This window comes from Genypterus blacodes, unplaced genomic scaffold (assembly GCF_046128005.1).
Source record: "Genypterus blacodes isolate CSIRO-AG114 ecotype Tasmania unplaced genomic scaffold, CSIRO-AGI_Gbla_v1 ptg000076l_1, whole genome shotgun sequence".
Classification (NCBI taxonomy): domain Eukaryota; kingdom Metazoa; phylum Chordata; class Actinopteri; order Ophidiiformes; family Ophidiidae; genus Genypterus; species Genypterus blacodes.
The window spans coordinates 6,225,444-6,240,415 of NW_027466885.1; the positions used below are offsets into that span (position 1 = coordinate 6,225,444).

The 14,972-nt window shown below is 42.6% G+C and overlaps 1 protein-coding gene across 2 annotated transcripts; it reads left to right on the forward strand.

Moving 5' to 3' along the window:
- The first annotated feature begins 3,068 nt into the window (after window positions 1-3,068).
- Window positions 3,069-14,941, forward strand: LOC143006867 (phosphatidate phosphatase LPIN2-like). Of its 2 annotated transcripts, none has more exons than XM_076158202.1 (20): window positions 3,069-3,130; window positions 6,861-7,061; window positions 7,787-7,882; window positions 7,973-8,268; window positions 8,364-8,480; window positions 8,902-9,028; window positions 9,116-9,581; window positions 9,969-10,068; window positions 10,308-10,495; window positions 10,719-10,812; window positions 10,936-11,005; window positions 11,097-11,180; window positions 11,499-11,575; window positions 12,026-12,179; window positions 12,255-12,403; window positions 12,523-12,609; window positions 12,687-12,839; window positions 13,144-13,258; window positions 13,419-13,522; window positions 13,607-14,941. In XM_076158202.1, the coding sequence occupies exons 2-20, from the start codon at window positions 6,870-6,872 to the stop codon at window positions 13,749-13,751; spliced, it is 2,814 nt and encodes a 937-aa protein (XP_076014317.1). In that variant the 5' UTR covers window positions 3,069-3,130; window positions 6,861-6,869; the 3' UTR covers window positions 13,752-14,941. The 2 variants fall into 2 exon arrangements, with proteins under 2 accessions (XP_076014317.1, XP_076014318.1); XM_076158203.1 differs by having other exon boundaries at window positions 8,905-9,028.
- Window positions 14,942-14,972: the final 31 nt, after the last annotated feature.

Here is a 14,972-nt window from a genome sequence, read left to right on the forward strand (position 1 = left end):
CAAAGTTCAGCTAAATGAAAATACGAGAGAACGATAAGAAAATCTTTGGTCCAATAATATAATGAGGCATTTGTGACATCATACCCACCAACAAAAAACAGTTACTTTTGTTAAAAGCCCACGTGTGTCTTCCAGAGAGGCCAGTGTTTCAATTCATTTCATTTAAAGTCTCTGCAAGTTAATTTTCACACTGTAATGACATCAACTGCACACAGCGGCTGCATGAAATGTGGAAAGGTTTTGGAAAATTGTTGAAGTAATGAAGTACCAGTATGGTCCTTTAATGTAACGCCATATTTGGTCTTATTTATTGTTTGTCCCATTTTGATTCACAATCACTCTGAATGTAGTGATTATGATGTCCCACCATCCTGTCTTTGTCTATAGTGAATATGTCACCATCTCTGTTCTGACATCCCCTTCACAGTCCTTCATTAATTATTATGATCTTAATTTCTAATGATAACAATGTTCCCACTGCAATGGTAATGGTGAGTTCACTGTTAATCCCAAATGTTTGCAATTATTGCTTTCACTTCCTCTCTCTGTTATTTTGATGACTAATAAAAGACAGCATGTACTTCCCCACTTCCTCCTCTTCCTCCTCTTTTGAGTTGTCTCGCAGCCCTTCACCTTCACTCCTTTCACGATTCAGCTGTCTCTTCCCTTTTCCACACCCAGTTACATGTATGCTATCTGTAGCCTGGACTGCCGAAGATCCAGCACCAGCATGGAGACCTCCCCCTCTACTGCAATCCCACCCTGATCCACGCCCTTGCACATACGTATGTTTAAATGAGATTACATCAGGTGTGCTTGAGAGATGATCTGAGGAAAAAGACACCGAAACAGTCAAGCTCACCTGAATGTAATTGAGAGTAAACTAATTCTGTTTCCCCTTGTCTGATCACCAGCGTCCAATATCATACAGTAGAAATAAAGTATAATCTATTTAGGTTATACTAAATAGATTATACGGTTACACGGTTAGTAGTTTTCCTACTCAGTATTACCACAGAATCATTAACAGTATATCATAAGGATACTAAGGAAGTTACAAAGACCATAATTCAACATTGATGACGTGTTTAAATACCACAAAACATTGTAATGGATGATTGCTAACTGATCATACATGATCTTAAATGGACTCCTACGTGCTGTGTTCCTGTTTAAACATGAGGATCAGCAGGGCCTAGGGACAGTATTTAGATTCACCTACTGAAACGTGTATAATGTCAACCGACAGTTCATAGTGACACTAAAGCAATGGATGAATTTGTAAATCTTCATGTAGCCGTTATGTGAGCAGCAGGATGTGTGGGCAGTTTGAGTCTGACAGGTCCGGTCAGATCCTGCTGTTTGTGTCATGTCATGGCTGTGACTGTAACAGAGTAACAGCAGGGAGGAGTGCAGCAATGTCATATGTGTACACCAGTCATTTTGGTTACATTACAGACATCAAATTACATTATATTACATTGAGAGACATCCTAAACATAATTTCTATACCACATTATTAAATCTTTACTTCATATCAGTGTATCCATATCTTTATTAGTGAATAAGCTAAAATGATCTGCTCTGATGTATGAATATCAGGATGCACATGTCGTGTCCTCCTCAAATACCAGACATTAGATCAAATATTAGCTTACATGTGGTGATTGTGGATCACATTGACATTTAGGGCTATGGTTGACCTCATTGAGCCTCCTGGGTAAGTAGAGGACATTATTCTTTGATCCGTGGTGTGACAGTTTCATTCTGTGATTTAAGAACAATCGTAGTAAATGGTGTTACCTAACTTGAGTCCGTCTCCTCTCAGCTGGAGGTCATAGAGGGAACGCCTGACTTAGGAGTGACTTCCTACAGTACTGATGCAGATGGAAATGTTGTGTTTGGTCCAAACACGCCAAAGGAAAAGATGAAAACCTCGGTCACTGGAAAGAAAACACCAACACGAAAGGGTACCGGTACATTGAAACGATTTCAAATGCTTACTCTTCCTCCTTTTGAGTTCTGTCTTCATCGCCATTGTTTGCTCCCTTGCAGCCTCTGTCATTCTGAAGATGCCTTCTGTGGAAAAGCTGGAAAGCAAAGTGGAGAGTGAAAGTGCAGAGCTGGAAGAGCAGAAACTGGAAGAGCAGAAACCGGAAGACCGGAATGCAGCTGATGCAGAAACCAAAGATTCAGAAAAAACTGAAGATCATTGTGAGGAGGATGGTGACCAACTGGAGGTCCCTGACCCGCAGGAGGACGCGGTGGGAGACACGGTGGGACCTGAACCCTCACCTGAGACACAAGCAGAGAAGACTGAGTAAAGCCCTGAGAGACGAGTGCTCAGTAGCTTAGGTTTGATGTGATTTGGTGTCTGGTGTGTTTTCAGCTATCATAAAGTTTGCTTGTATCAAATATTTATGAATATAAAGTGTACTAATGGCACAGATAATGGAATCTGGCATCTTATCAGCAGACCATATTTTTCTTGATAATATTTTCAGTTCTGTCACTGCATGATTTCTACTCTTTCCCTCAAAATGATTTGGATATCTTACATACGTGTGTGTTCTTTTGTGGAATAAAGGCCTTTTGGAATATTGTATTGATTTTTTACGGATCACACTCATTGGGCAGAAATGCACAGCGTAACACAGATTTGGCCGCTTCGGAGGACAAAGCAAACATAAAGAATCCTGAGGTGAACCGGGGCAGAAGTAATTTAGATCAACGTGTGAATGTGTCATAGAGGTCAAGTTGAGACAACAGTGTGGCCGTTGAACCGCTGACTGCAGCTTCTTAAAGGGGCAACAGACAGATTTTACACGTTAAATTCAGTCTATTGGTCATGGGGCTTAATATTCAGTATGTAAAGTCAACTGTATGAAGGCTTTGTTTCTTTCATTCATTACCAAATCCTTTATTTTCCATTGTTTATTGTTTGTCAGAGCAGAAATCAGATTAAACCCTTAATAATTAACCCCGTCATCATTAGCAGCAATCACGTGCGGACCGGTAGCCGCATCGTCACGTGGTCTGTGCCTGAGCGACACATGCACGCACATGCGCGCGCCCGCACACACGGAGGAGTGACAGGCTTCGGCGCGCGGCAGCAGGCAGACTGCGGGAGGTAAGCGGCGTTTATTAACCATTTTTACCACCCGCTTTTTAGCAAATACCTCACATATTCCACAGCCGAATATGGTGTGTCTTCTCGATACGCGCAGTATTTTCTGTATGAATACCGCGAAGTGAGTTATTGAAGAGTCATTGAGCTGCTTGTCTGTACAGTAACTCGTAAGTCGCTCTCGAAGTATTTTCATAGATGACAGGGATAAAGGTATCGAATATTTACTCCATTTTATGAAAGCTTATTAACCGGTCTCCCGTATATCTGTCTGTGTTTGGTCCTATGGAAGGTGTCCGTAAACGCCTCATTGGAAGAAAATAATGTTCTTTCACCCAACTTCAGGATTTTTTCAATTTTATCTCAGTCTTTGGTTACATTGTGAGGTTCACAAGGTAAAGATATGAAGTATATTTTTTATCCAGTGAAGATCCTGCGCTTCAGATCTTGTAGTTCTTGATATCGTTCAGGCTTCCACTACAGAACCTGATTGTTTCAAGATGCAAATTATCAGATTATCTTGAGAAACTGTAGACCTGATGTATCTATAGCCTAAAGAAGTGCTTAATTATGAAATGGGATTTGCTATGGAATGTTGTTTACAATATATAATATAGCTGGCTGTCTCTGCGTCCTCTCTTCACCCATTGCAGAGGATGAAAATTACATCTGTTTATGCCCACATTAATAATTGTTTTCATGTCACCTACACCAAGTTTAGACATTTGAAAGCACCAAAACATCACTATTATCAACAAAAAGGAGATCAAACAAATGTGGGTGATACTGGTACAATTAATATCGTTATTGCTAATATTTAACATTTTAGTCAAGTGCAACATGGTAAAAAGTTACATCCCATTGAGTTGAATGAGTATTGTTGGTAATTAATTGGACCTACATCCTACTATCATCCAGCCCAAGTCAAAGATATGGTCATGTAGTTGTGTAATTGTGTCAGTGTTGCCTCGCTGGAGAAGGAAGTGGTCAGTGTTTGAAATGACAAGCTGCTTGCACAAAGGCACGTCGGCGAGAAGGTGTCTGGACAAAACAACAGCGTGTGGGAAAAATAATCACGTTGGACACTTGGATTTAGTGAGCGGGAGATACACGGTCAGGCAGAGAAAGTCAGATTAGCCATAACCTTGTAAACAGGATTAACCCCTCTGAAGGTGTGTTTATCCCACAGAGAATGAGTGTGTGTCTGTGTATTTTATCAGTATCAGTGGTCATCGTTGTCTTATAAAATCACATCTTTTGCGCTAGACCTGAAAATGTCCAGTAACCATAAACGATTACAAGTAGGGCTATACACACCTTTAGGCTTTTGTTCAGGTTTATGCTGTAGGTTAATCCCGCTGTCTCCTAGGAGACGCTCCAGATTACTGTGTTGTGGAGCTGTAAAGTGTTACGTCATCACGCTGGGATCCTGGTGAAGGTGGCCAAAATGGGCAGATAATGAAGGGCAGGTTAGCATGATGTTTGCTTAAAAAGGAAATGAAAGTATATTCTATTATGACCTCAGTTAAGGGGTCAAACAACAACAGCTCTTTCTCTCCCTCCCTCCCTCCCTTCCTCCCTCTCATGAACTCTCACACCTCAGTGTATTCTCCAATGTGGTGACTTCAGAAGGTTCTATAATTTGCTCGACATTCCACCAACGTTGCAGTTAACCGTTGTTAAACCTGGATAAGCAATTGTTCAATTTGCTTTGAGACATGCTCAGAGTTTGAGCCTGTAACATGCAAACAAACAAGTTTGAAATGTGAATCTTTCATTTTCAACAAGGGTCAATTATTAATGATTTTTTTATTATTAAACAATCTTTCATTTGCATACGTTCAACAAATAACTGTAACTTAATCCTGACTGAGGAGAGAACACTGGAGGGATCAAATGAGGGTTTAGCTACTGCAATTGTGTGTTTGTGTGTGTGAGTGCTTAATGCAGACAGTGTGTAGTCAGTTCAGCATTTCAGTAATGGCCGATCACCTAGAAGCTTCTGCTTTGTGAAAACATGCAGGAACACACTGCATTATATTACATCTGGTGCGTGTTTGGAGACATGTTCTTGGACTTTTGTATCATTCTATCAGTCTCAATATTTACATAAGGCCTATAGATCAAAATTAAGTGGCACTCTCTTGTGTTTTGAGGTCTTTTTAGGGAGGGTTGTACCTCAGGATGGGGCGAGGGGGTTCAGACAGTTTACATAAGCGTTTTAGGGTCAGGCTGGGGGTTATTGTGGCGTTTGTGTTCAGTCAGAGGGGTTAGAAAGCTGTAGTGCGTGGCAGAGAGCGGGAGTGGAGTGGGTCACTGCAGAGTCCCCAGACTTCTTGTCCTTTAGTTCTGCACGCAGCTGTCAGGGACGTTTCCAATAGAGCAGAAGGAGCAGCGAGTTCACCTGATGTCCACCTGGACCCTGGTGAGTTCAGATGTTGGAGTCATGAGTAGTTTGTTCTGCAATGTTTGACTCTTATCATAAAACAAAAGCTAAACTTATGACTCGTTAGATATTATGTATTTATATGATAGATTGTAAGACTTAAATCTTTAAGAAGCAGGTGACAAAAGTTGTTGCTCAAAGTCTGATTTTAGTATTTTTTTTGTCTGTAACCTTAGTGCTGATCTTCTAACAGCAGTCCTGACCCCATTTCACCTTAAACCTAGAATCAACCCTAAGAAACGAAAGTATTACCTGTCTATTGACATAATAATCACCCGGTTGAGTTTATCTTCATTATTGTACCACCCATGTAGTTTATTTTCCTGTGACTTAAAGTATATTAGTGTTTAGCTCAGTGCCCGAATGGTTTCAAAGTCCATCCAGCTGGTATGCAGCTCTACTTAATTCAGCGTAAATTACTGTAACACGCTTGTGTAGCCTCTTTGTTTTGTTGCTACTTGAGGACCCGTTCTACGCTCCAGGTTTCGATCTATCAGAGGTGTGTGTTGTATTGGTTTTTATTTCTAGTCTGTTAAGTTACAAATGCAGATTAGAAAAGAGGTGTGTGTTGCCTTCATTTAGGTTAGTTTCATTTTTATCCCACTGCTTTTGGATTGGGTGTGACTTCCCTGAGAGCAGACAGAGCGATGATGAAGGCAGACCATCTGCTCATCTTCATGACAGAATGAGGTCTTACTTTCTTTTAATCTTTACTTGAGTTTCCTGGGGCTGTTTATTATGGTGCAGGATGACACTACTTTTCAGCACCTTTAATGCTCACTGAAAGACACAGATAAAGATTTATGCATGGACGTATGTATGTGCTCCCCATAAAGACATTTTGAAGAATTTGCTCCATATAACATTATTATAAACTACAGAAAACAACAACATTCTTTGCGTGATGGTTTCATTCACTGTTCCACATCTTCACTACAGATGAAAGCTCAATGTTCATGCATAGAAGGAGCAGTCTAGTACATAAGGTAACAATTAAAGGAGGTGGATGTGATGATGCGTGTCCTCATGCTGCGTTCAAGGGCCCGGTGAATTTCCGCCCCAGACTCTTTTCAAGAAAATGGGACAGAGCTTCGTTCAGGGACCGAGTTGCATTTCGTCTGCAGACTGTTCTGAACAACAGGAGTGCCCAGTGGCCTAAAAAAAGGCCGAGTTGTTTCACTCTGCAGTTCATTGAGGCTCATTCAATTCATTCAGATGTTTCTCTCCGAACATATCAAGTATGTACTGTAGATTAAACTTTACGAAGGTTATTTTTGGTGTTGGCAGGTGAACACAATGAACTACGTGGGGCAACTGGCGGGCCAGGTGCTGGTGACGGTGAAGGAGCTGTACAAAGGCATCAATCAGGCCACCTTATCCGGCTGCATCGACGTGATCGTGGTCCGGCAGCCTGATGGGACGTTTCAGTGTTCCCCTTTCCATGTCCGCTTTGGAAAACTCGGGGTGCTACGCTCCAGAGAGAAAGTGGTGAGTGCCCACACAACTCTGGAAAATGTGTCTTAAAGCCTATATTAGATTGAGTGTTAAACCTGTGAGATGGTATCTGATTAGCTAAATTATTCTGGTCCAGTTATTATTAAGCTATTATTTACTCTTAGCTCAGTAAAGGTCTGGTGGAATGACAAAGTGGGGAGATTGAACAAACTATTTGAAAGGGTTATAATGGAGCCCCGTGATAGATTTTCTCTCCATTTCTCTAATTGCCCTCTGCAGCTCTCTGAACCATCCAATCCCTTCTGCTTTCAACAAGAACTGCCTGTCCCGTCTCTATTTATAGCCACTGAAGGGGCGTCAGTCGAGGAATAAGATGGGATTCACACTGTGAAGCTCATTTTTAGCCCCATCTCTTTTTAAGAGGCGAATATCATTGTGAAAGTAAAAGGAAGGAAAACATCATCTAACTGATAGCGACAGGAAGTCTGGCTGTCGCTTGCAGATTTGTGTAAATCATGTGATTAAGTGGGCGGGGCATTTGTGGAGAAACGGCAGGGGAAAAACAATTTCAAATCTTAAAGGACAACATCATTCATGGTTTTACGTGGCACAAGCTGTCACACACACACAGATATCATTTCAACTGATATAAATTTGTGTTAAAGCGATGAAATGAAGGCCAACCTGGTAGTTCAGCGCAAAGCATTGTACTTGATGTGTACATTCAACTCTTGTGCAATGTCTCATTGACTTGGCAGATTGATGTTGAAATCAATGGGGAACCCGTCGATCTACAATTGAAGCTTGGAGAGAACGGAGAGGCCTATTTTGTCCAGGAGACACAGCAGCACAATGTGAGTATTGTATGTGAGGAAAGCAGAATGTCGTTCTTAATTTGTGCAAACTCATCCATTTGGATTCTGTTTTTATCTAACCTCACAAAGGAAATTGTCCCGGCCCACCTGGTGACGTCCCCCATCCCTACAGAAGAGGCTCTGATCAGGGGAAGAGAGCTTAGATGTGGGGGATCTGCAGTGGAGAACGGTCAGACCTTGAGCCCAGAAGATCCTGCTCCTGGCAGCCACCAGTCCAGCAGCGGCACAGCTGGTAAGAAGAAGAAGAGGCGCAGGAGAAAACACAAGGGCGAAACTCGCAAGGAAGAGCAAAGCGTCCCTGCAGGCAGGGAGCTGGAGACCTGTGAGCTCAGTTCAGACGAGGAGGTCAACACTCACAATGGAAGGTGAATGTGACACACTGGATTATGATCTGATACTGGATTATATGTTATAATTCTAGTTGTAACGTTGCTGGTTTATTTTTGTCACCCTTCCTCAGAGCTTCTTCTCTCTCCACTTCAAAGGACAGCACAGACCCAAAGCAGCATTCTCCCCTTACCTCCCTGGAATGGGACAGCTACCCTTTCTCTGACAGAGAGTGGTCCCCCTGCACCACGTAAGGCTTGGGCTCATTATTTTCTATTTATACAAACATTCATCAGAGTATTACAAATCAGATTACTGTAAAAATAAGATAAGAAAAATACAATATGCCGCACAAACGCTTTGTACTGTGTTTACTCTGAGGGAGACGCAATCATCAAAACATGCATGCAGCAGCTAATTTGCGTTTTCTCTGTCTGTCTTGACCTCATCACACGCATTCTTTTCTCTTGAAACAGTGTGCTCTTCCAGTGGAAAACAACTTTTGCTTATATGTAGACAAACCTGTTCCATTGTCCTAAGTATAGTTAAAAGAGGAATGGTGAGGTTTTATTTCCTGTGTGTGAGCAGAAATAAATGGGTCAGTGTTGTAAAGCAAAGCACTTCCACAAACCGCTGACAGCTGATTCAGTGGAAATGTTGTTTGCTTACAGCAGGGAAATGACTGAGGCCCTGCTGCCAAAGAGTGACTCCGAACTGAGCGTGAAGCCTGCAGAGAGCATTCTCAGACTGGACTCCCACATGCAGTGGACCTGGGGAGAGTTCCCAGAATCCACCAGGGTATGGTTCATGTATGGGATAACATTTGTGAGCTCAGAGTTTGCAGAGATACTTAAGACTTGACTTCTTACTTTTGTTTAAATCTAGGTCAGTAAGAAGGACAGATCAGAGGCAAAGACGTTGACCATCACTCCCTCAGAAAACACACATTTCCGGGTTATCCTCTCCTCAGAAGCCATGAAGGAAGACCTGAGGACAGACGAGACGCCCACGAATCCCATCTGCAGTCTTGTGAAACCAGAACCTCGAACCCTCAAACCAGACGAGTGCAGCTCCAAACCCCAGCCCCCCGAAGCTTCAGCCGATCCCTCCGCGCACAACACGAGCACCACTCAGAAAAACTCGGGCCCTTTAAAGTCAAACTCCTCCATCTCTACATCTGAGCCGTGTCCTAGTAACTCTGACCTTAGCAGCAGATCAGTGTGGAAGACCAGGTGGACGTCTTCGCCACCCAGTCGCAGGGACAATGGCCCTGCTCCCGGCGGGGGCAGTATCAAGGCGGGAGAGTCTGCAGACACAAAAGCCTCAAGCAAAACCAGCGACAAAAGAAGAGGTAGCTCAGGATACAGTTTGACTATGATATTTAAGTGCCTACTGTCTAGAAATTTGACCCTATTTTATACATATTCTCCAGTTATTCCACATGGGTAAAATATAACCAATCCAAGGCACACCAATGTTGATTATTTTAATCTGAAATGTAACTGGACTGCACTAATTTCACCTGTTTTTGTCTTCATATCCAACACTGAAGAGTTTGTAGTGAAGCTCCACAGTGTTAGATAGAATACACCCAGTGCAAGTGTGTACAGGAAGGATGTGGCTTCCATTCAGGCCTGAGTTGTTGTTTTCAGTCTGAGGCTGTTTTTGCATTGACATAAAGGAAGAGGAAGTGAAAGGATGAAGTAAGCTCTCTCAGATTTCCATTCTCTTCATTCAGGTGTGAGGAAGAGAAGTCAGCATCAGGGACCTGAGGACATCTACCTGGATGATCTGATTGCACTTGAACCTGACGTTGCTGCCCGGTACTTCCCTAAAAGGTACAAACCTGAGAAGTCACATTAGCTCAACAAAGCCCTCAAGCCCCAATGCAAGTGTAAACAAATTCTCAAGGATCATCTTAAAACAATCCTGCAAAATGTGATATTTGATGGCACTGTGGTAAGAACTCAACACTGCCTGCGCTTAAGAAAGGAATCAAAGCTCCTCTGTGTCTCTTGTGAAGGATTTAGCTGGCTGGGTTTATAAATGTTTCTCTGTTTCCGTGTGTGTGTCTCAGTGAGTCCGAGCAGGTTCCGAAACACTGGGAGGAGGTGGGGATGCATTCGGACTCGCAGTCACCTCAGTCTGTGGGCAGCGCGGCGGCAGACAGCGGCACAGAGTGTCTGTCCGACTCTGCCGGCGACCTGCCCGACATCACCTTGTCGCTCTGTGGCGGCGTCGGTGAGACCTCAGAGATTTCTAAAGGTGAGATGCGGCTAGAAGCTGGAACATCACCGTCCTCTTATCTTCCAGACGTTCCAGTCGGCTGAGCACCTTTTTTCCCCCAAATAAATATTAAAAGAAAGTTATTTTTGGATTGAACGATCTGTACAATGTTATGGCCAGTTTGTACACATGAATGTCAGACTTCATTCCCTCTGTTTGCCCTTAAGTCTTCATAATGAGCCCTTTGTCTTATTTATTCCAGAAAGGTTCATGGAGCACATCATCACATACCATGAGTTCTCTGAGAATCCTGCAATTATTGACAATCCCAATTTGGTGGTTAGAATTGCAAATAGGTCAGTGTGAACACGTTTTGAATCAACATTTGCTATAATACATGGACTATGTCATTGTTTGACATATGAATAATTAAAATGCTATTATGGTCATGGTAAGAAAAACAAATCTTTATTTCACAGATATTACAACTGGACGCTGGCAGCACCTTTGATACTTTGTATGCAGGCGTTTCAGAAGAACTTGCCCAAGGTATCTGCCGATCTAAAACATTTACAATTTAAAGCTGTTACATCTGCACATTGACCTCATTAAAAACCGGAGCCGTTTATGTGACTGGCAGGCTACAGAGGAGTCCTGGGTGAAGGCGAGAATGCCAAAGAAGTCTGGGCGCTGGTGGTTCTGGAGGAAGAGCAGCGTGAAGCAGGTACTCAAAGTGTTTGCGTAAACGTATGGATGCTATCCGCATAGGGTGGGCCGAGTGAAACCCAGCACTGTTTGTTTAACTTTTGTTTTGTAAATTAGTCTAAACAACTGAACAGGCCGGCCAAACGCCTGACTCACCTTAATGTGATTGTTCTGCATTGTAATATAAATAATTTATAAGCTGTGAAATTTACAACACTTAAAAAAAGTATTGTCAAGCGTGCAATACTCATCTCAGCTCACTTCCAGTAAAAGACTTTAGTACGAGTGTGTTGCGTGTTGGGTCTGAGACTTACTGATGTTTTTTTCTTCTCCTTAGTCATCAGAGACCAAGTCAGAGAGCCAGGAGTCCCTGAGCAGAGACAGTCCTGCCCTCCAGCAGGCCTCACAAACCGAGTGAGTCAGCAACAAAGCCCAGATCAGATCACACACAAACACACGCTGTTGGAGCAACATGGCACATAGAGGCGGGATCAGCGTGTTAGTCATTAAGCAATATTGTCATCTTGTCTCATAACGTCATTATTACGACGTTAAATATTTGTTTGTTTCAACTTGTGAGGTTCTAGTTCCAACTGTGCGTGAGATAAGATAATTAAGGAGGCATTCCCAATTTCAGTTATGTTGCTGAAACTCCTGCAGAGTTACAGCCAAACGTGGTGTGCTGCTGCCCTCTTGTGACTGTAAATGATTCTGCAGGGCTTTTCTGTTTTAAAGCGGTCAGACGGAGTAATGTAATACTAGTACACAAATACCATGTTCCATATTTAAAATGTGAACTTTATTAGCCTGTCCTCACCCTCCTGTATTCAGTCATTGTTGTTCTTGTTGCTCTTCTGTCTGCAGGCAGAAAGCACCAGAGTGGTCTAGCGATGACGAGTCTAAAGAGATGAACACTGTGGCACCTACAGCTGCACCTGAGCACGTGCAGACGGAGGCACCAACGCCGTCCACGTTTCCCTCCTACAAAAAGTCTCTCCGTCTGTCATCTGACCAGATAGTAAGACTTGACTGAGAGAACATGACCTTCAACCTGTGGCATTTGTTTCTTTTAAAACCTCTTTCTCCTATACAGGCCAGCCTGAAGCTGAGGGACGGACCTAATGATGTCACCTTCAGCATCACCACACAGTACCAGGGGACGTGCCGCTGTGAGGGAACCATCTACCTGTGGAATTGGGATGACAAGGTCATCATCTCTGACATCGACGGCACCATCACCAAGTAAGAGAGTCTAGATATCAGATATTTAATCACAGGCAGCCCTCATAAATCATGTTGTTATTCATTATTAAAGGACAAATGTTGAACACTAACTTGGATATAAACGTTTTCCTCCCCAGATCAGATGTATTTGGTCACATTCTACCTCAGCTGGGGAAAGATTGGACGCACCAAGGGATTGCAAAACTTTACAACTCTGTGCATGAGTAAGCATCACCGCCGATTACACTGCGTTACGACAGTTAAAGACCAAACTGTGACTCAGTGTCTGTGACAACCGCAGGAACGGATATAAGTTCCTGTACTGTTCGGCCCGAGCCATCGGCATGGCTGACATGACCCGAGGTTACCTGCACTGGGTGAACGACCGGGGGACTCTGTTACCTCAAGGACCCCTCATGCTCTCCCCAAGCAGCCTGTTCTCTGCCTTCCACAGGTAAGAACCAACAAACAAAGGTGTTTCACTCTATCATTATTTGGAAGGTCAAATAAGTCAGCAGTGTAAATGTTTATGAAGGAAACTCGTCATGACTAGTTATGGGAATGGGACTATTTAGTCCAAAATATGTTTGAGGTCAAATCTAATTTTTGTGTAATGCGGCAGTAAAACTTTGTCAAATCTTCACAAATGTGTCGAGTCTTAAAGTCGCCCTGAATTACATTAAGCTCTCTTAAAATTAAACAGGCAGCAGAAGGTCAAAGGTTGAAACTAATCCATTGCTTTTGAATTCTCTTGTTAGAGAGATCATAGAGAAGAAGCCTGAGAAGTTTAAGGTGGAATGCCTCACGGACATCAGGAACCTTTTCTCCCCGAACACACACCCTTTCTACGCCGCATTCGGAAACAGAGAAAATGTAAGCGTCACTTTTGCTTCTTGTTGTGATGTGAAGAGGTTTTACTTCACTTTGACATTGTCTTTGTGTCTTTGTGTTTTTGTCCGAAGTAATCGCTTTGACAACAAACCTTTATTTTGTATTATTTTGTATTTCTTATTTTTATATTTCTTAATGTAAGGACGTGTTTGCCTACAAGCAAGTGGGGGTGCCTGTGTACCGGATATTCACAGTGAACCCAAAGGGGGAGCTCATACTCGAGCAGGCCAAAGGCAATAAAACCTCGTAAGTATCAAACAAATCACTGTTTTAACTTTTCAGCCGCTTCCCAAATGTTAAGCGCTCGTGCCGCGTTTCTCCGCTCTGCAGCTACAGCCGTCTGAGCGAGCTGGTGGAGCACGTCTTTCCTTTACGGAGCACACAGCACAGCGCCACCTTCAGCTGCCCGGAGTTCAGCTCCTTTTGTTTCTGGAGGCAGCCGATCGCCAAGGTTTGTTTGGAGGAGCTGCACTGATTCAAACTTTGGCTCGTCATCAACGTTCTGGATGAGTCACAGGCGATGAGTAGAACCTCGAGCAATAGTTTCCTCGTGTAACATTGTGGGCACTTAAATCCACGATGACTGAATGCACTGGCTCACTACTGATGAAACTTTGTCCGAGTCAATTTTGTAGACCATTGGAATACTATTGACTATGACTATTTTAGTTGCACACTCCATTTTTGGAATATTACTGTATTCCATGTTCCTCTGCAGGAGAGAATCATGATCTCACCATAGTATGAGATATTTTCTGGGACCATTTTTAATGCACTGCACCATCTGTCTCGGTTTATTGCGGGTTTATTCCCTTAAAACGCTGGGCTTCAGCTACACCCAGGACGTGGTGTATTTTCACAAGCATGTCTGTAGCTTTTGACATATTTGAAAGTCAAATGTGTGACTCATCAGTTGTTCCCTACACTTTGCACAATGTTTGGAAGAATGAGAAGAAGTTGGATAAGTCTGTAGTTTTCCTTTCTCAATGACTTGAGCCGTTAATCAAATAACCGTAAATGTCACTGACAGACTGAAGATACAAACCAACATGTTGCGCTGCTATGTGGTCCTCTACTTCAGGCCTTATTCACTGGATGGTCTTATTTTATGTGCAGAAAGCTTGAATCTTTGCTCCAAAGCTTAACAGTTTTGCACTTTTATTCTAAGATAAAGTAATGTGAGATGATAGTGATTTGTCTCAGTTTCTCACATTACATTATTGCACTGTGAAGTGTCAGAAAGCACATTATCACTGCTACTCATACATGCGTCAGCCATGAGGTATTGTTCCAAAATCAGGATTTAGCAAAACACTGAATTTGTTTTCAGATGACAGACGTGCATGTGTGTGATTCTGCCATTGTATCTGCGATCTTGTTCTGTTTTGCCTCATGTTAGTTTTGTTTCTAAGTTTAATCTTTCTATGAAAGTGTCATTTGTGTGAGGAGATCACACATTTCATCTGCAGTATTTTAGTTGTTTTTGTCATTTTCTTTACTTTTGTTTCACAAAGAGCCTTTGCTGCTGCTTAATGTAGATTCCTGTGAATACAATATGGAAACCCACTTGACATGAACATGCAGCCTGTATGTCCCAACTGGGTTTCAGACTGGCAACTCTGATCTTCACTCTGTCTGTTAAACTTGCCTCAAAAACACAAAACATCTGAAAAATGTGTCTTTGGGTTTAATGTCT

Excerpts from the sequence above, each read along its gene's own strand:
- LOC143006867 (XM_076158202.1), top strand. The coding sequence starts at position 6,870 with ATGAACTACGTGGGGCAACTGGCGGGCCAGGTGCTGGTGACGGTGAAG. Across the intron at positions 11,576-12,025 it reads CAGCAGGCCTCACAAACCGA|GCAGAAAGCACCAGAGTGGT; the intron begins GTGAGTCAGCAA and ends TTCTGTCTGCAG. Across the intron at positions 13,259-13,418 it reads CATTCGGAAACAGAGAAAAT|GACGTGTTTGCCTACAAGCA; the intron begins GTAAGCGTCACT and ends TCTTAATGTAAG.